Here is a 21,251-nt window from a genome sequence, read left to right as displayed (position 1 = left end):
GCAGAAGTGGCACTGCGCTGGTACCAGGAGTAGCTCTGCCAAATGTTCCTTTGGAGGCAAAATCATCCCCATTAGAGAATGACTGGTCTACAGTCTTAAATTTTTCAATACATTAATATTTCTATCTGAAAAATTTCATTCACATTACCTAAGCTGATAGTTTTCTTTTCATTAGAAATTCTCTGATGTACATAAAGTTGTTTTATTGAAAACTCTGACACATTAAAGATATTTATAAGGCTTTACTTTATTCTCAGTGTTCAATGAGCTGTCTCTGCCTGATAAAGGCATTCCTACATTTCTTGCATTCTTTGTCTCTTCATATGACTTGATTTTTCCATCAATTGACTGGGGATGAAAGATGACACCACAAGGAATTGTGTTGAATTTTCTACACAAGGACTGGTAACTTCTCACAGAAGTCCGTCTCAAATTCATAAAATGAACTGGCCACAATGGACTGGTAGTGTTGTAAATAGATTACACATGGGAGGGCCCAACAGTGAATATTTATTTCTCACTCAGATAAAGCACAAATGAACATTTTTCTTGGTAGAGTTGGGAAAATTTCTGCTCTCCATAATCAATTTTTTCTGTCTTAAGTCATGGTTGCCATCTCCACCCAGTGGCTCCCAAGGCAAACTGGGGTGGGGGTGTGGGGAGCAGATTTGCACTTCAGAATCACAGGGCATAAAAAGTCAGCAGGAATGCATGGAATGTTTTTGGTTTTTTTCTTCTGACCTGGCCTGGAATTAATGTTTATTGCTTGTGTTCAAATTCTCCTGGCCACAGCTCAGCTATATGGTCCCACCCACAGTAAAGGAAGGCTGAGAAATGCAGGCTAACTGTGTGCCCCAAAGAAAAAGAAAGTGAGTTGGGGTGTACAGACAGCCAGTCTCTGCCATACATGATTTCTCCTCTGTGTGAGTCCTCTGATGTTTGCTGAGGTGTGATTTCTGGCAAAAGGTTTTTCCACATTCATTACATTCATAGGGCTTCTCTCCTGTGTGAGTTCTTTGATGTACAGTGAGGGCTGACTTCTGGAAGAAAGTTTTCCTACATTCTTTACATCCACAGGGCTTCTCTCCTGTGTGTGTTCTCTGATGTCTATTGAGGGTTGACTTTTCACAAAAGGTTTTCTGACATTCGTCACATTTATAAGGTTTCTCACCTGTGTGAGTTCTCTGGTGTACAGTGAGTTGTGACTTCTGGTAGAAAGTTTTACCACATTCTTTACATTCATAGGGTTTCTCACCTGTGTGAAGTCTCAGATGTACAGTGAGTTTTGGCTTCACACAGAAGGATTTCCCACATTCATTACATTTATAAGGTTTATCTCTTGTGTGAGTTCTCTGATGTACAGTGAGGGCTGGCCGGTGTCCAAAGGATTTCCCACATTCTTTACATGCATAAGGTCTCTCTCCTGTGTGAGTTCTCTGACGTGCAGTGAGTACTGACTTCTTATGGAAGGTTTTACCACAATCATTGCATTCATGAGGTCTCTCCCTATTGTGAATCCTTTGATGAACAGTGAGGGCTGAATTCTGGCAGAATGATTTCCCAAATTCATTACATTCATAGGGCTTTCCCCCAGTGTGGATTCTCTGATGAACAGTATGGCCTGATTTATGGCAGAAGGATTTCTCACGTTCATCACGTGCACAGGGTTTCTCTCCAGTGTGTACTTTCTGATGTTTAGTGAGATTAGACTTTTTATAGAACGTTTTACCACATACATCACATTCAAACATTTTCTCTAACTGAATTCTCTGAAGCTGAGTGGGATGTAATTTCTGGCAGAAATTATTCCCAGTTTGATTACATTTATGCTGTTGCTCCTGGAGATCAGCTCTGTGAAGATTCAACTGTGTTGGTTTCTTACAAAAGGTATTCCCCCATTTGTTACATCTATAGTGATTCTCCCCTATGTGAGTTCTCTCTTGGGCAATGAGAGCTGACTTACCACAGGCCTTCCAATATTTCTTATATTTGTAAGCCATCTCACCCATACGAACCGTCCTATGTGTACAGAATATTGCTTCCTTGATGAAGTCTCTCCCTTGTCTGTTACATTCAAAAGGTTGCTGCAGAGTTTGATTCTTCTTCTGATGCCTAGGGTACTCAGCATATCTGAGGGATTTCCCAGTTCTATTACTATCCTCCGGTTTCTCTCCAGCATGCATCTCATCAGGCTCACTAGGGAGAAACGTGTTCTTACACATATTCAACAATTCTGGCTTCATTTCTGAATAGTTACCATCATTTATCATCAGTTTTGAAATATGAATTGGGCTCAAATTAAATGTTTTTCCTAAGTCAGCTGTCCCCTTAGTTGACATTTCGTTGCTGGTGATTACAACTTGCCACAAACGTCTACCGTGATTTTCCTGGCTGGTCTCAATCATGTCATCCACAATCTGGACATCTAAAAGGAGATAAACATAATTACAGGTCATACCTTTGAATCACATATAAGTATTTCCTATGGAATGGTTTGTAAAGGTAAAGAAGTTTCTTTTCATCCTAGCAGGATATGATTCTTTAAAAAATCAATAACGGGGGACTTCTCTGGTGGCACAATGGTTAAGAATCAGCCTGCCAATGCAGGGGATACAGGTTCAAGGCCTGGTCCTAGAAGATCCCACGTGCCGCAGAGCAACTAAGATCCTACATGCTGTGCACCCCAACTACTGAGCCTGTGTTCTAGAGCCTGCGTGCCACAGCTACGAAGCTCACATGCCTAGAGCCCGTGCTCTACGACAAAGAGAAGCCACCACAGTGAGAAGCCCACGCACCACAACGAAGAGTAGCCCCCGCTCGCCACAACTAGAGAAAGCCCGTGCTCAGCAACAAAGACCCAACGCAGCCAAAAATAAATAAATAAATATTTTAAAAAATCAATAATGGGTACTGATTTTATGTGATTTTTCTCCCTAATGAATTAATGTAAGAACCTTCATTGATAGGTTTTCTAATGTCAAATCATTGGGTTTTTTGTTTTTGTTTGGTTTTGCTTAAGTTTTTTTCTTTTCTTTTAAATTCTTTTCAATGAGGAAGTATTAGGTCAAAATATTTACTTACTGTCTAAATGTAGATTTCAGCTGACAGCTTTTCATCTACCATTGGTTTTCCATTCATTATCTCTACCTTTCTTCTTATAATTGTGGGTAACTTGTGCTAGCCCTTTTCTGATAGCTCAGCTTTGAAGATGGCATGATTTTCCTGGATAAGTTACTTACAGGATATGGGAGAGGGCCACTTGTCTGTCACCTAAACAAGAATACTGCTTAGAGAGAACTTTACACCTATGTTTGTTTAGTTTTTACTTCTCCCTGGGGAACACCTATAGGCACCTGTGGGTTTTTCAAAGGCTTAATCTTTTTTTCCATGCTAGACAAGGGAGCTTTCTGCAAATTCCTAACTTAACACTATACCCTTGGCTTCTCAGAACCCTAACAAGTTCACGAAACTCTAATTCATCACTTTGTGAAACTCCTCCCTGCTGGTCTGAAGGATTTAGGTTCTGCAACCCAGCATGTGCCCACCATCTTCGAAAAGCTTTCTCTGGGTGCTTCTGAGAGCAACAGCCAAGGCATTTTCACCTCACTTCATGGTGCGAGTGACTCTACTTGATAATTCACTGCTTCTGAAGATATTAACTTTACTGTACTTTACAGTTTCAGCTGTCCCTTAGTTGTATTGAAACTGGAGTCCCATGTATACTTCTCATTCTTTTTTTTAAAAAAAAAAAACAATGATCTTCACAAGAGAAAGTAAAAAAAATCTTAATTTCAAACTCCACTCCCAAAGTATGAAATTCTTGGTTTCACTGGCCTTGGACCCATAGTCTCTAGTTTATCCTCCCGTGTCACAGGCCACCGCTTTCCACGGTGAACAGTTTTCTGGGTCCTTCTCAGCCTCATGGTTTCTGATGTAGTGATTCATGAGACCTGTACCTGGACCACTTCTCTCATGGTCTTAATAGGTCCGTAGGCCACCTCCTCTACTCCTACCAGTCTTGAGTTAATGATTTCCTAATTTGCATCTCCAGCAGTGATGTCCATCTTCTACTCCAGATTCTACATGCATGCATATGTTCCATGTCAAAATGGAATACAGTCATCTCAAACGTAAGCTCTACCAACATAAACACTTAATCTCCCCTAAATGTGCCTTCTTAACACCCTTCTGGAAACACCATACTCTTATTATCCTCTCTCTCATCCTTGTTTAACACTTTTGTGGCTCTGATTTCACTACTAAACATGTACATTTGTTTCATTTTTGTCTTTCAACAAAATATAAGCTCTATATAAAAAGGACATTTCGGGACTTCCCTGGTGGCACAGTGGTTAAGAATCCACCTGCCAATGCAGCAGACACGGGTTCGATCCCTGGTCCAGGGAGATCCCACATGCCGCAGAGCAAGTAAGCCCATGTGCCACAGCTACTGAGCCTGCACTCTAGAGCCCGTGAGCCACAACTACTGAAGCCTGTTCACCTAGAGCCTGTGCTCCGCAACAAGAGAAGCCATAGCAATGAGAAGCCTGTGCACCGCAACGAAAAGTAGCCCCTGCTCACCACAACTAGAGAAAGCCCATGTGCAGCAACAAAGACCCAATGCAACCAGAAATAAAAATAAATTAATTTTAAAAAGGACATTTCTTTGATTACTGCTGTTACCCACACATTTACAAAATTTACCAGTGTGTAAAACTTCCCAATTAACATGTTAAAAGAATAAATGAATGTATGACTAAATGCCCAAAAGAAAACAGTCTCTGAGAATGATCAAAAAGGAGGCCTACTGGGACTTCCCTGGTGGTCCAGTGGTTAAGAATCCTTCTTGCAATGCAGGGGACGCCAGTTCAATTCCTGGTCAGGGAACTAAGATCCCACATGCTGTGGGGCAACTAAGCCTGTGCGCCTCACCTAGAGAGAAGCCCGTGCACCACAACAAATTGAGGATCCCACGTGCTGCAACTAAGATGCGACGCAGCCAAAAAATAAATAAATATTTTTAAAAAACCAAAAAAGGCGGCCTACTGAGAATCTAGGGACAGTGACTAACCAAGAAAAAATTCCAAGAGGAGGCAGGTGGGCACCGGTTTTTGGTAAGTCTAAGAAAATAGTCAGCAATTAACAAGAAGGGGGAGGTTTACATGTGAGAGCCATATCTGGAGACTGAATAATGCATGAGTCTGATACATACAGACTGAAGTCTGTCCCAAGGTATGAACTTGGAGAAAACAACTGGTGAAAAAGAGCTCAGCATGGCCAACATCTGCTGTGCACTCGTCTTCCCAACCTCCCTGCTCAGTGTGCACTGACTGGCCCGGGAAACCCTGGTCTGGGGTTTTTCTTTTACAGTCCATGGTGCTGCTCCTTGCTCCAACTTGATGATCACCTCAGGCCTGGTAATGCAATGCCCTGTTGATGAGAAATACTGTAGGACTTTTGCCAAACTGTTTATGTTTCATGGGCTCTTGAAAAATGCCAACAGCACAGCCTCAAGAGTAGTGCAATGAAGGGTCAATCTGAACCTCTGACTGGAGGGGTGAACACACGTTCTTCCTGGCCCAGAATCTTAAACCTAAGTAGCATTTCATTTCACAAACAACTGTACATTTACCAATGAAGAAAAACGTGCTTGCACTTGGCAGTTACTAGTGGAGTTTTGCTCACCCAGTGACACCAGGCTACTGTAGTTCTCCAGCATGACATCCCTGTATAGGGTCCTCTGAGCATCATCCAGGTCCTGTCACTCCTCCCAGGTGTATCTATTAATACAACTCATCATATTTGTAGTTCAGTGGAGAAAATTCTAGATGCTAAGTAGACATCTATAAAAATACCCTCTCATTTGTAATAAAAAAAACTTAAAAGACGATTCACGGGATTTTTCCTTAACATGATAAACGTGTATGTCTTAGCCACAAGTGGAAGCCAGCATCACACTTATGGGGAAACATGCAGTTCATCACCATAGTTATTAACACTGTACTAGTAGTGTCAGTCAACACAATTAAAGAGAGAAAAACAGCACTGAAAATGATGATGGTTTCCATATAATTCATACTTGGAAAACTGAAGAGAATCACATGACATCCAAGTACTCCACATAGGAAGATTTAATAAGTTAGTAGCTTATATAACTAATATAAGGCTTTTATATAGACCTTCATATACATGATACTCACACAACCACAATAACAAGAAGACAAAACACCTAGCAATACATTTAACAAAATAATGTACAAAATTTATGAGGCGGGGAAAAAACCCTGAAGGATACAAAAAAGAACTAAACAAATGAAAAGACACACCATGTTCACGGATGTGAATGAGTAGCACACATCATGGCAAGCTGATTTAAAAGTTCTGTGGAAAATTAAGAATAAACATGTGGTAGGTTATATTTCTGTCCAGCTAAATTCAGTGCCATAGACTGGGTGGCTTAAACAACAGAAAACTCTTTTCTTACAATTCTAGAGGCAGGGAAGTCTAAGATCAAGGTGCCAGCCAATTCATTTCCTGGTAAGAGCTCATTCCTAGCTTGCAGATGGCTGTGTTTCTGCTGAGTCCATATATGGCAGGGAGGGAGGGAGAAGGAAGGAAAAGATCTCTCTCTTCCTTTTCTTATAGGGCCACTAATTCTATTGGAGTAACGGCCCCACCCTACGACCTCATTTAAACTTGATTAAATGCATTGGGAGTTAAGGCTACAGCATATATATTTGGGGGGAATATAATTCAGTTCATAGCACTCCTTGCAGTGCCTTTCTCTGTAAAAGGATGTATATATCCCCTTGCGCTGGAACTCACATATAAACAGGTTTGTAATTCCCCACCTGTCTTGCTTTGACCAATGACATGTGAATGGAAGCATTACTCCTAAACAGGACCTATTTAAGAGTCACACAATGATCACCGTATTTCCCCTTTACCATGTTCATCCTCAGCAATATGACAGAAAGAAATACTCCTCTGTCTGGGATGCTGCACGATGCTGAAAGGAGCAAAACTAAAGCCGACCCATGAAGGACAGGTAATAGCACTGAGAAAGAAACCTTTCTTCCTGACCGAACTGGTAACTGAACTGGCACCAAACCAAACAGAAACAAACACCAACAATGGCAACAAGTAGTGCAAAGAAACTGTGAGGATGGTGTTACAATGGACCATGGTGTTACTTAAGATAACTGGTAGTTATATACTTACTGTTACTTAAGCCACATGAGTCATACTTCTTAAATCAAATAATGTTTACCTCATGGACTTAAAATCTTAGAAAAAGAGGCAGGAAATCAAAATGTGAGTAGTAAATCTCAACTACTAGTCACCGCTTCTGATAAAGCAATATAGGAAAATGATGAGCTAAGGGGAGGAAAGAAAAAACAGATTGCAAGGAGGGATGAAAGAAAATAAGCAGAAGCTAGAAATTTGGGGTCTTGTAGAGTAGGAAAACTCTCAAAACATTTCTTTACCTTTTATTGTGTTAAGGCAGAAAAAGTTGCCTCTTTCAGTTCTTACAGAAAAAAATACAATGAGAAATACTTTAGGAATCAAAAGTAATTATACTGAACTGTATGGCAAGTAACAAATGAAGAATATAACTATGACAGTCACTGTTAAAACTTAAGAATGGCTTGAGCTGGCCCACAATAAATCCCTTCTGCTGCACAAAATGGCAAAGACTAAGGATGAAATACTTAAGAAAAAAACAAAAGCTTACAGTCTAAAAAATATAGAGATACATGAATACCAAAAAAAAAGAAAGGTATGTCTCAAAAAGCTCAAACTGGCTGAAATCAAAGATATAAACCCAACTATATTTTTTAGGGTTGTACTGTCAAAAACCAACCAAACTGAACTAAAAAGTACTAACAGTTTAAGATTTAAAGAGGCTGCTTGAGACTATCGACAAGAGGCATATCAAAAAAAGCAGCCCAGCCACTGAGGAAGGCATATTTATTTTTTTATTAGTTTTTAATTTTATACCTAATCTTACATTATTCCACTCTTATTGAAGTATAATTGACAAATAAAATTATATATATTTAAAGTGTATAACCTGCCGATTTGATAAATGTATGCATTATGACCTGATTACTACAATCAAGTTACTTAACACACCCATCACCTCACCGTTACCCTCTTTGTGTGTATGTGTGAGAACACTTAAGATCAATTCTCATGGCAAATTGCAACTAAACAATAAATTATAAACTATGGTCTTATAGTCACCATATTGTACATTAGTTCCTCATAATTTATTCATCTTATAATTAGAAGTTTGTACCCTTTCACCAACCTTTACCATTTCCCCCATCCCGACAACCACCTAATGTTCTAATGTTTTCATGAACTCAACTTTTTAAATTTTTCCTTCCACAGTTAAGTGATACCGTAAAGTAGCCTTTCACTGTTTGGCTTATTTCACTTAGCATAATGCCCTCAGGTTGATCTATGTTGCTGCAAATGGCAGAATCTTTCTTTTTAATGGATAAATAACATTCCCCTAGATATATATACCACATTTGCTTTATCCATTCATCTGATGACTGACACTTAGGTTATTTCTGTATCTTGGCTGTTGTAACACTGCAAGAAACACGGGTGTTAAGATACTTCTTTGAGATACTGATTTCATTTCCATCAGAAATATTCCCAGAAGCAGATTTCCTGGATCACACAGTAGTTCTATTTTTAAGGTTTCTTATTGTTTCTTTCTTCCTATCTATCTATCTATCTATCTATCATCTATTTGGCTGCGCTGGGTCTTAGTTGCAGCACGCGGGATCTTTGTTGCCGTGTGCAGGATCTTCACTGTGGCATGCGGGATCTTTAGTTGTGGCATGTGGGATCTAGTTCCCTGACCAGGGATTGAACCTGGGCCCCCTGCATTGAGAGCACTGAGTATGAGCCACTGGACCACTAAGGAAGTCCCTGTTTTTAAGTTTTGAGAAAACCTCATATTGTCTTCTAAAATGGCTGTATAAATTCCCACCCTAGCGTAAAAGGTTTCCTTTTAACTACATCCTCACCAACACTTGTGATCTCTTGTCTTTTGGATACTAGCATTAAACAGGGGTGAGGTGATATCTCATTGTGGTTTTGATTTGCATTTTCCCAATGATTACTGACATTGAGCACCTTTTCATGTACATGTTGGCCATCTGTATGTTTTCTTTGGAAAAATGTTTATTCAGGTCCTTTGCCCATTCTTGACTTGGTTATTTTTTCCTATGAGTTGTAATGAATGCCTTATATTTTGGATATTAACCTCTTATCATATATGACTTGCAAATTTTTCTCATCTCACAGGTTCCCTTCTCATTTGGTTGAGTGTTTTCTTTGCTGTACAAAAGCTTTTTAGTATGATGTAGTCCTACTTGTTATTTTTGCTTTTGTTTCTTGTGCATCTGGTGCCATATCCAAAAAAATATTGCCAAGTCTAATGTAGAAGCTTTTTTCTGTTAGGAGTTTTATGGTTTCAGGTTTTACATATAAGTTCTGAAGTGTCTTGACTGATACAAATATCTTTGTTTGACCTGATAGCTTTGGGTCACACAGATATCCTATGCTAAAAATGTGATTAATGGTGGGAGGCCTTGTTATCAGCACATTTTATGAGCTCAGTCTATGGAGGGACTAGAGATTAAGGTCAGCCACACAGATGGTCAACCAGGTCTACATGACAGAGCCCCAATGGAAGCTGGATATCAAGGCTCAAGTAAGCTTCCCTGTTTCTCCACATTCCACGCACACTGTCAAACCCTGTTGCTGCGAGAAAAAGGCACCGTCCACGTGGCTCCACTGGCAGGTTTTTGGAACCTTGCACATGAAGACTCCTGGACCCTGCTTTATGTGCCTGATCCCTTAGCTGATTTTAATCTACATCCTTTCACTGTACAAAACCATAAACATGAGTACAACAGCTCTTTTTTTAAATTTATTTACTCATTTATTTAATTTTTGGCTGCACTGGGTCTTCGCTGCTGCACGGGGGTTTTCTCTAGTTGCTGAGAGCGGGGGCTACTCTTTGTTGCGGTGCACGGGCTTCTCATTGCAGTGGCTTCTCTTGTTGCGGAGCACAGGCTTCAGTAGTTGTGGCTCGTGGGCTCTAGAGCGCAGGCTCAGTAGTTGTGGAGCATGGGCTTAGTTGCTCGGCGGCATGTGGGAACTTCCCGGGCCAGGACTCGAACCCATGTCCCCCGCATCGGCAGGTGGACTCTTAACCACTGCGCCACCAGGGAAGCCCACAACGGCTTTTCTGAGTTCTGTTGAGTCCTGCTAGTGAATTACTGAACCTGAGGGTGATCATGGGGATGGTAAAGGGCATGAGGGCGCTCTGGGGACCAGACTTTGGACAAGCAAGAAACATCAGGTAACTAACTAGAACAAGGACCACGATAATCAAATTGCCTAAAATCTGAAGAAAAATGTATCAGATAGAAATCTGGGTATATATAAAGGAATAAAGAGCACTCGAAATGGTAAATATATTAATAAATATATAATATATATTGTATTATGTAATATATATTGTATAATATATTATGATATAATATTATATTATTTTTATGTTCAAACTCCTTTAAAGGTAATTGACCATATGAAGCAAAATAAGAATGCATGTGGGGGACTTCCCTAGTGGCGCAATACTTAAAAATCTGCCTGCCAGTCAGGGGACACAGGTTCGATCCCTGGTCCGGGAAGATCCCACATGCCATGGAACAACTAAGCCCATGCACCACAACTACTGAGCCTGTGCTCTAGAGCCCGCAAGCCACAACTACTGAGCTCACAGACCACAACTACTGAAGCCTGCATGCCCTAGGGCCTGTGTGCTGCAACTACTGAGCCCATGTGCTGCAACTACTGAAGCCCGCGCACCTAGAGCCCAGGCTCTGCAACAAGAGAAGCCACTGTTCTGAGAAGCCTGTGCACCACAATGAAGGGTAGACCCCGCTCACTGCAACTAGAGAAAGCCGGTGCGCAGCAATGAGGACCCAGCGCAGCCAAAACAAAAGAATGCACGTGGGAGTAAAAGGTATGCCAACGATATCACAGAAGCTGGGAGGAGAAAACTTTTGAAGTATACTGTTTTAAGGTTCTTATATAAATGGTATCTTATTTTAAAGTAGACTATGATAAATTAAAGATGAATAGCACAAACCTTACAGTAAGTGCTTAAAAAAGGTGTAATAAGCCAAAAAACGAGCTCACAGGTCACACAAAAATAGGTAGTAGCCACATCTGACCTGTATGCCATAATTTACTGCCCCTTGTCTTGGATGAATTATTCCCATGGAAGAAAGAACTGAGTTGGGGTAGTAATAAGATTGGGAGACTTCAGAGAGCTGACCAATAGTCCAGTGGAGAGAAAATGACCCTGTGATAAAGACAGGCCAGATAAACTAGTGAAGACAGATTTAAAAATATAAACATCATAAATGTAGCATGGCTTGTACGTTAATGGCAAAGTAGCTTGACCAGACTAACAATGTGCAGGAAACTATTATAAAAGCTGGACAAAATTTATAACACAATCGCCTAAAGGCACTGGAGAACAACGAACAGTAGGCAGAAACTAGATTTGAATAATCCATTAAAGGACAAACTACTTTGCAAGTTTATGGCATTTTACCAGAGGGCAATCTTCAATCTGCAAATAGATCAAGAAACTGAAAGCTGAAGCTTTACTGGCTTAGGTGTCAGAGGGCATAGTTCAGGGCTGCCAACAAAACTGGAAAACTCAGTGGGGGTTGGGGGGTAGCCCTCGGAGAGAAGCAGCAAAAGAACATAATGTACCACATTTCCACACAAAACCAACCACAGTTGTTGGCTGACTGCTAAACTACACATATGTGGAAGACCTCAGAGGGCCCAACAAGAAAGCAGCCTCTCAAAGCTGAAGGAAACGAATGAAGAGTCAGCTGCTGGTCACTATAAGAAATGAAGTTTAGAATTTGAATCCAGCCAAGTTAACTGCCTTGTAGGACAAAATCACTCTTCAGAGAAATATAACAGGATCCAAAAACTCTTGCAACATATGATTTACAATGTTTAGTACATAATTCAGAATCTCAACACATGTAAAGTAAGAGGAAAATGTGACTCATATTCAAGAAGAAAAACAAAAAACGACCATAAACAATCACTAGAAACTAATCCCAAGGTATCCCAGATGCTGCACGTAGCAGAAACATAGTTAACCCATCCATAAATACATTCAAGTACTTAAAGGAAGATAAAAAATAATGTATTGGTGGGGGGGAGGGGCAATATCAGTACAGAAAAACAAACTAGAAAAACAATTAAATGGAAATTGCAGAGCTACATACTACAGTAACAAAAATGAAAAACTTTCTGATGAGCTGAACATCGCATTGGAAACAGCAAAAGAAAGCCAATGAACTTAAAGATAGATCAGTAGATATTTTCTTATCTTTTTGAGAGAAAAAACTGAAAAAAAAATGAAAAGAGGCTAAGAAACAATTTAGAAAACAGTCTAACATATATGTAATTGTAGCACCAGACAGAAAGGAGAGAGAAAGAATGGAACATAATACGTATTTTTAGAAACAGTGGCTAAAACCTTCCCAAATTTTGTGAAAGACACGAATTTACAGATTGAAGCAGCTCAATGACCCATGATCAGCTTAGATTCAAAGAAAACTACTCTAGGGACTTCCCTGGTGGCACAGTGGTTAAGAATCCGCCTGCCAACGCAGGGGACATGGGTTTGAGCCCTGGTCCAGGAAGATCCCACATGCTGCAGAGCAACTAAGCCCGTACGCCACAACTACTGAGTCCGTGTGCCACAACTACTGAAGTCCACGCGCCTAGAGCCCGTGCTCCACAACAAGAGAAGCTGCTGCAACGAGAAGCCCGCGCACAACGAAGAGCAGCCCCCACTCGCCGCAACTAGAGAAAGCCCACGTGCAGCAACAAAGACCCAACACAGGCAAAAATAAATTAATTAATTTATAAAAAAAGAAAAGGAAACTACTCTAGGCACACCAGTCACACTGCCAGTATCCAAAGGTAAAGAGAAGATCTCGAAAGCAGCCAAAGGAAAAGATCCCACTCAGGTACATCTGCACATGAATGATAGATGACTTCTCATCAGAAACCGTGGGGAACGCCTTTATTATGCTGAATGGAAACATCCTTCAAGCTGTAATTCTACCCAGTGAGACTATGCTAAAAATAAAGATGAAATAAAGACAGTTTCAGATAAAGATAAACTAAGCTAATTCATCACCAGAAGATAGCACTAAAAATGATAACGGACATTCTCCAGGATGAAAGAAAAAGATACCAGACGTTAACCTGAATCCACAGGAAAGAATCAGGATCACTGGAAATGGTAAATGTGTGGGTAAATATAAAGGATTATATATATATATTTTTTTTTCTTCTCTTAATTCCTTTAAAATAGATATGATTGTTTAAAGAAAAATTATAATAACATACAGGAGACTCATAATGTATGTAGACTCAATATGTAAATACACATGTATAAAAACAAAAGTACAAATGATAGGGGTTGTAAATGGAATACTACTACTCAAAGGTCTCTACATTTTATGTGAAGTAATGCACTGCTCCTCTAGTATATTCTGATAAAGACTCATATTGTAAGCCTTACAATAACCAATAAAAAAGCAGTGGAATGAAGTGCAGTGTATTAATTTGACAGGGCTGCCATAACAAAGTAGCAAAATGGTAGAGCCACTCTAGAAGACAGTTTGGTACTGTCTTCAAAATTAAACACACACTTTTAACACATGATCCAGCAAGTGCACTTCTGGTATTTATTCAAAGGAACTGAAAACGTATGTCCACATAAAACCAGTACACGGATGTTTGCAATAGCTTTATTCATCAACTGCCAAACTTGGAAGCAACCAAAATGTCCTTCCGTAAATGAGTGGATAAACTGTGATACAACCAGGAAATGTAGTATTACTCAGTGCTAAAAATAAATGAGCTATCAAGCCATGAAAAGACACAGAGGAAACTTAAAAGCATGTTAACAAGTGAAAGAAGCCAATCTAAAAAACCTACATAACATGGTTCTAACTATATGACATTCTCTAATAGGCAAAACTATGCAGACAGTAAAAATACCAGTGGTTGCCAAGGGCTACGGACTACAGAAGGATATGAACAGAAGGAGCGCAGAGGATTCTCAGGGCAATAAAACCACTCTGTATGACTATAATGGTGAATACGTATCATTACACATTTGTCCAAACCCATAAAAAGTGCAGTACCAAGAGTGAATTATAATGTAAACCGAGGACTTTGGGTAATAATGATATGTTTGTGTAGGTTCATGAATTGTAACAAATGAATACCTGATACTGATAATGGGGAGGCAGCGCCTGGGGGCAGAGAGTATACTGGAAATCACTGTATCTTCTGCTCAATTTTGCTGGGAACCTAAAACTGCTATAAAAAAATAAAGGTCTATTTAAAAAATGTGCAAAAAGGATAAACAAATGGCCCATACGCACATAAAAACATGCTCAACATTGCTAGTCATTAGAGAAAAGCAAATCAAAAGCACAGTGAGATATCATCTTATGCCCATTAGGATGGCTATTATTTAAAAAACAAAACAAAACAGGAAAGAACAAGTGTTGGCAAGAATATGAAGAAACTGGAAACCTTGTGCACTGCTGGTGGGAATGTAAAATAGTGCAGCCACCACGGAAGACAACATGGTGATTCCTGAAAAAATTAAATACAGAATTACAACGTGATCCTACAACTTTACTTCTGGGTGTATAAAAAACAAAGTAAAAGTGGGAACTAGAAAAGATATGTCTACACACATGGTCATAACAGCATTATCCTTTATAGCCTGAAGGTCGAAGTAACCCATAAAACCATTGATGGATTAATGGATAAGTAAAACGTGGACATACATATAATGGTAATATTATTGAGACTTCACAAGGAAGTGAATTTTACCATGCTACAATATGGATAAACCTTGAAGACACTAGGTGAAATACGTCAGTCACTTAAGGACAGGCACTGCATGATTCCACTTACATGAGGTTCTCAGAGTCATCAACTTCATAGACACAGAGATTAGAGTGGTTGCTGCCAGGGGCTGGGGGAGGGGAGAATAGGGAGTTAGGGTTTAATGAGTAAAGTTTTTTTTTGTTTGTTTGTTTTTGGCTGCGTTGGGTCTTCAGTGCTGCGTGCGGGCTTTCTCTAGTTGCGGTGAGTGGTAGCTACTCTCTGTTGCGGTGCACGGGCTTCTCACTGCAGTGGCTTCTCCTGTTGCAGAGCACGGGAGATGGTGCTCAGGCCTCAGCAGTTGCAGCATGCGGGCTTCAGTAGTTATGGCGCATGGGCTTAGTTGCTCCGTGGCATGTGGGATCTTCCTGGACAAGGGATTGAACCCGTGTCTCCTGCACTGGCAGGCAGATTCCTAACCACTGCGCCACCAGGGAAGCCCCGAGTAAAGTTTTATCTGGGGAGGATGAATCTGGATATTCTTAGTGGTGATGGTTACACAACAGTGTGAATAAACTAATGCACTACGCGTACTGAGCTGTGCTCTTCAAAATGGTGGAATTGCCAACGTTAGCTTATGTATATTTTATCACAATAAAAAAAAGTAACCAACAATTAGGAGAGTTCTGCTCCACAGTCATAGTTATGAATAATGCACACATGCACTTCTCCCTATTCATTTTTAAGTGATTAACTGAAATAGCAGAAGAATTAAATAGTCTTTAACAGGGTTTGGAAAAAGGTCATTTTTGAACTAGCAATACACAATTATATCATAATAAAAGCGACAGAATCACTGACAATTTATATAAATGGAAGTTAAAAATTACAAAAATCTGTAACCCTTGTTTTTAGACTTTGTGTAACTTTGTCCTGACCCTTGTTCAAAATAAGTCTGAACAACCCCTGAATCCTTCCTCCCACTGGACTCTAAGGCTGTCACCACACACGCTGCCAGCAGCACAGCTCGAGGGGAATCTAACAGATCGCAGCAAATGCATCCTGCAGTTCTGCTAGGGATGACAATTCCAACGTAAAAAAGAAAGTTACTGCGTTCGTTGGTGAGCGACAATGCAGACATCAGACGAAATTAAAGGCACAAACAGAAGTAGCAGGACTTTACCTTAGATGAGATTAAAGCTGAGAGAGAGGGAGGGGTCCAGGAGAAATCCCATTTTGGTGGTTTGACTCACTGGCTCCATGAAAGTAGCATCATATGTATGGGAAGAAAGAAGAATGCGGTTTTCATTTTGGATTTGTTGAGCTTGTGATACCTTCTGGATAGCTACAAAAAAGCATTCAACAAGGAGCTGAACCTATGGTCTAAAGGTAGGGAAGAGGTCCAAGCTGGAGAGAAACAGGACTGTCAAATCACAGAGAGCCAAACAGGTCAAGGAGAACTGCAGCGTGTGAAGAATGGGGCCCAGGTTTGAACACCTGGATGAGCAACGCTCAGGAGCAGAAGAAAAAGACAGAAGAATTCGGGAATAAACCATCAGAGAGGCCACAGTAGAAGCTAATGGCCGAGAATTTCCAGGAGATCATGGACAGTAGCTTCAATATGGCAGAAGGTTCAAGTAAGGCAAAGACTACAACATATTCATTGAACCTAACTATAATTTAGGTTATTGGTGAGCTTGAGAAGAAATGAATTAAGACCATGTTGAGTAGGTTAAGCTGCAAAAGAGCAGTGGAAACATTTGTCAGAAAATATAGCCTTGAACAGTCTGCTATACAACCTGCATGCATAGACTAGCGGAGAGAAATGAGTTACTTAAAGGACCTGCAGTCAATTCAATCCTCCAGACATTCCACGTTTTATCCGTGCATCAAGTAGGGCCTTCCAAAAGCTGTCTGGGACCACACTCTTTAGCAACTCCAGAAAAACCTTATCAAGCAAGTTCTGCTTCAGCACTAGGTAAGTGTCACCATTGCAGAATGCATGAAGTGTTTATTTCCAGACTGGCAGTGAAACACTGTCCACTCCATCATCTATGTGACCAATTAAGCCACTGTTCAGACATCTGTGCATGCAAGTTCTCATGTCTCAAGGGAATGTAGCATGCTTTCTTCTAAGGGTCCATTCTGATCAGAGAACAGTTGTATCTGTGTTTTTGCCATTGCACTCACCTTGGACCACTCTAAGGTCATATTACCCGCCTATATCCACATGCCACCTTTATCTTTTTTATGTATATTGCCCTGAAGCTGAATCTTACTTAGTTTTACTTTTCCATTTTACTTTAAGGACCCTCATAAAGCTCATATAGTAAAATATAAAACAAGTTGAGGAAAAAAAACAACTCACCAGAGATGTATTCATTTCCTGCTGTTCTTAGAAACACACAGAGGACTCTGGAAATAGAGCTGCGAGAGAAGGTGAATGGAGGGGCATCAATTTAAATTTTTAAAAATGCTTATTTAAATAATGGTTGTTGCTTTATTTAAACAATGGTTGTTGCTTTATTTAAACAATGGTTGATTCTCCGATTTAAACAATGGCTGCTTCTCCGCATTTATTTCCCTGTGAAGTTCCCTACAACTGATGTGGGCTCTGCCATTTGTCTTGCTTTGGTTAAAAGGACATAGGATACAGCAGAAACTAACACAACACTGTAAAGCAATTATACTCCGAAAAAGATATTAAAAAAAAAATAAGGACATATGATGCAAACACAGATGAAAAGCACTTTTCCACTACAGCTTGCCTTCTGCGGCTAGCCTGTTAGGGACATGTGGTTTAGCCAACAGCCAGCACAAACCACCAAAAAAGTAAATGAAGTCATCTTAAATCAAACAGCCTCAGTCAGGGCACCAGATGACAACACGAACATAGGAACTGACCAACTAAACCTAGCCCCAAAATGCTGAACCACAGACCTAGAGATTGTCACACTGAGTGAAGTAAGTCAGACAAAGACAAACATCATATGATATTGCTTATATGTAGAATCTAAAAAAAATGGTACAAATGAACCTATTTATAATACAGAAATAGAGTCCCAGATGTAGAAAACAAACTTATGGTTACCAAGGGGAAAAGGACAGGGGGAGGAATAAATTGGGAGATTGGGATTGACATATACATACTACTATATATAAAAGAGATAACTAATAAGAACCTACTGACAGCACAGGGAACTCTACTCAATACTCTGTAATGACCTATACGGGAATAGAATCTAAAAAAGAGTGGACATATGTATAACTGAATCACTCTGCTGTACAGCAGAAACTAACACAACATTGTAAATTAACTATGCGTCAATAAAATTTTAAAAAGTAAAAACAAAACAAAAATTTTAAAAAACCCAAAATGCTAAACTTTGAGCAAATCTTTTTTTAATATACTTATTTATTTATTTATTTTGGGCCGCGCTGGGTCTTTGCTGCTGCGCGCGGGCTTTCTCTAGTTGCGGTGAGCAGGGGCTACAATTCGTTGCAGTGCGCGGGCTTCTCATTGCGGTGACTTCTCTTTGTTGTGGAGCACGGGCTCTAGGCACACGGGCTTCAGTAGTTGTGACACGTGGGCTCAGTAGTTGTGGCTTACAGGCTCTAGAGCGCAGGCTCAGTAGTTGTGGCGCACAGGCTTAGCTGCTCCATGGCATGTGGGATCTTCCCAGACCAGGGCTCAAATCTGTGTCCCCTGCACTGGCAGGCGGATTCTCAACCACTGTGCCACCAGGGAAGCCCCCAATGTTTTTTTATTATTTTTTATTTTTTAAGTCAGTAAATTTGGGTTGGTTCATTACTGAGCAAATGCTAAATGATATGTCTAAGTCCCCAAACTCAATGTTTTTAACAAAATTACGTGGGGTAAAATGTCTTACATTACATGCTGAAAAATAACCAATAGAACTTCACAACACATGTAGAACTTCTGAAAGGAAAACAAATGTCACCTGGATGGACCTCAGTAAGGTTGTTGCACTAAGAGACCACGTGAATTTTAAAAAGCAATTGTGTGCAGACCAGAAAACTATGTTTTAACTTTTTTACACCGTAACATGAGTCTGTTAATTTTATGGGGGCATATGCTGTGTTTTATTTACATTTTTAAAAGATCAGTTTGGAGCCAATTAGAGTGAAGTGTGATTCACGCTAATTTTCCCATTTTAAACAGTGGAAAATAGGCTTCTGTTATTGTGCTGTGGAATTTATGATTATCAAGCACAGATTTCTGATGTTAAGTGGGAAACACTTGTATTTTGAGTCCCCGGAGCTCACTTAGTCCACAGAAAGAATTAGGGAAAATAAGACAGGCATGTTTAAGTCAAGGTCTTCTAAAAATTATTTGTTCTTAAGTTGACTGCATTTCTCAAAAATGGTGTCAAAAGTAAACGTGTTTGACTTAATGGTGGCAGAGTGGATAATATTATCCAAAAGTCAAGATGCCTGATGTATACAAAAAATCACTGGCACATCACTCATGTCCTCAAATCCTTTTTCCTCTCCTCCACCCACACCCCGCTCACTCCCCAATCTTTCTCATAAGGCAGACATACCCTGACAAACCCTTCCTGAACTAACAGAAGGAACTGCTAGGAAGAGCAAGCATCAGCATACCTCCAGATACCAAACTTGACGGTATAATAGGCTTGAGCGAGCTCAGATAACAGAAACAGTGGGAGTAGAATGAAGGAATGGGAATATTTAGGGAGCACCATAGACAGATTCTCTCAGCTGTGACAGGTTATCCCTCCACCCCCAGACCACACCCTCGGGACCTCTCCAATAAGTAACATTTCTTTTGGCCTCTGCCTACCCGCCTCAGCCTAGCTCAGGTCTCCTTCTGAAAGTCGATTCGGACCTTCCATTATCACCCAGTCTTTGACAACTTCGGGAGGAAGCAGTGTCACCCATATCTCGTTCACTCTGCACAGAAGCATCAATAATTGCTTGGCCATGCAAAGCTAGAATCTCCTCCTTTCTGTGATTCTTCTGCCTCTGCTCTGAAGCGCTAATAAGCGGGTTCAGGTTTCAGGGGTTGTCCTTCGTTCATAGGGCGCCTCCCCTTCATGCTTCATAATAACTACCTTGTTCCAAAGAAAAGGGGTCAGTCATTCAGAGCCCAACGATCCCCCCTGGCACTCACGGTCCCTAGAAACTAGGTCTTGTGAAAACTGTAAACGAAACCTGGTGCTCAGCAGGCTACACAGCGCAGGAGGGGACCTGACACCTCACCTGCTGAAAAGACTCCGAGAGGCCCCAGTAACAACTACCACACAGTAAGATTCCTCATGCACTTCACACTGATTTCCCCGGGAATCGGGGGCAACTCGCTAGTCCTTACGGCGCTCGCGTCACAGGTGAGCAAACCGAATGTCACAGAGGTTAATGACATCGCCCGGGAGGCTTGCTTCGGCGGCACAGCTGGACAGTGCACGCAGCCCGCAGCCCACCCACGCTCGCTCGCGTGGTCTGCAGACCCGCCCCGGCCTCACAGTCACCTTGGACTCCACCCCCAGGTCGCGAAGCCTCCGGAGGCGGGCGCCCGGCTGTCCGCAGTGCACCGTCTTCTGACCAAGCAACACTCGAAGCACGGCCTGAGCCGGCCCTTTCCAGCCCTGGACCAGCGGGTCCTAAGGCCACAATCGCCTCCCGGCCCCTGCCCAGGCTGCGGCTCGCACCTGCGCCTCAGGCCGCGCCGCTCACACCCGCCGACCTTTACGCTCCCACCGAGTGGAGCAGCATCCCCGCCCCGCCCTGCGTCCCCGCGCCGCGGCCGCCTTCCACACTTGCACCCACCTTCAGGGACCCAGAAGGACAGCCAGCGCGCGGGCGCAGCTGCCGTAGCGCGGTGGGGCCCGGACGTTCCGGACGGAAGAGGGTGAGGTGGGCGGGGCCGCACACGCGCAGGAGACTCCATCCCAGAGGCTCCTGCTGGAAGGCGTCCTTGCGTGGGGAGAGTGCGTGTCCCACACGCGTCTCCGTCCGTCGGCGCCGTCGGGGGCCATTTTGTGTATCGAGGGGTAATGGGTCTTGCTGCCCTGAGCCCCGGATGTGATGGATGAGACTGTGTCTCGACCCACGTGCAACCACGTGGAATTCTGGTTTGTTATTAAGTCCTAGTTTAAGAAACTGAAAGAGATGTTGTGAGACGAATGGGTAAATTCTTATGGGGGCCGAGAATCCGATGATACTATAAGTTAGCTTTAATGTTTTTGTTAACTATAACGGCATTGCGGTTATGGATCCCACGTCCT

At 41.4% G+C, this 21,251-nt stretch overlaps 2 protein-coding genes across 4 annotated transcripts; both read right to left on the bottom strand.

Moving 5' to 3' along the window:
• Positions 1 to 243: 243 nt before the first annotated feature.
• LOC114908446 (zinc finger protein 883-like) lies at positions 244 to 20,851 on the bottom strand. Of its 3 annotated transcripts, XM_029244603.1 has the most exons (6): positions 20,794 to 20,851; positions 17,354 to 17,412; positions 16,169 to 16,237; positions 15,076 to 15,136; positions 14,373 to 14,748; positions 244 to 2,425 (listed from the first exon to the last, which is right to left on the bottom strand). In XM_029244603.1, exon 6 carries the CDS (start codon positions 2,403 to 2,405, stop codon positions 798 to 800), a length of 1,608 nt encoding a protein of 535 aa, XP_029100436.1. In that variant the 5' UTR covers positions 2,406 to 2,425; positions 14,373 to 14,748; positions 15,076 to 15,136; positions 16,169 to 16,237; positions 17,354 to 17,412; positions 20,794 to 20,851; the 3' UTR covers positions 244 to 797. The 3 variants fall into 3 exon arrangements, with proteins under 3 accessions (XP_029100436.1, XP_029100437.1, XP_029100438.1); XM_029244604.1 differs by lacking the exons at positions 14,373 to 14,748; positions 15,076 to 15,136 and having other exon boundaries at positions 16,169 to 17,412; positions 20,794 to 20,846; XM_029244605.1 differs by lacking the exons at positions 14,373 to 14,748; positions 15,076 to 15,136; positions 20,794 to 20,851 and having other exon boundaries at positions 16,169 to 16,330; positions 17,354 to 17,374.
• LOC114908592 (zinc finger protein 717-like) lies at positions 5,043 to 5,800 on the bottom strand. Its single transcript, XM_029244831.1, is given in 3 exon segments — positions 5,043 to 5,053; positions 5,332 to 5,430; positions 5,686 to 5,800. Coding segments are annotated over 3 exon segments (225 nt in total).
• Positions 20,852 to 21,251: the final 400 nt, after the last annotated feature.

The sequence above is a fragment of the Monodon monoceros genome, unplaced genomic scaffold (assembly GCF_005190385.1).
Source record: "Monodon monoceros isolate NGI ecotype Baffin Bay Population unplaced genomic scaffold, NGI_Narwhal_1 Super_Scaffold_4, whole genome shotgun sequence".
Classification (NCBI taxonomy): Eukaryota; Metazoa; Chordata; class Mammalia; order Artiodactyla; family Monodontidae; genus Monodon; species Monodon monoceros.
This window is presented reverse-complemented; position numbering and strand designations above follow the sequence as displayed.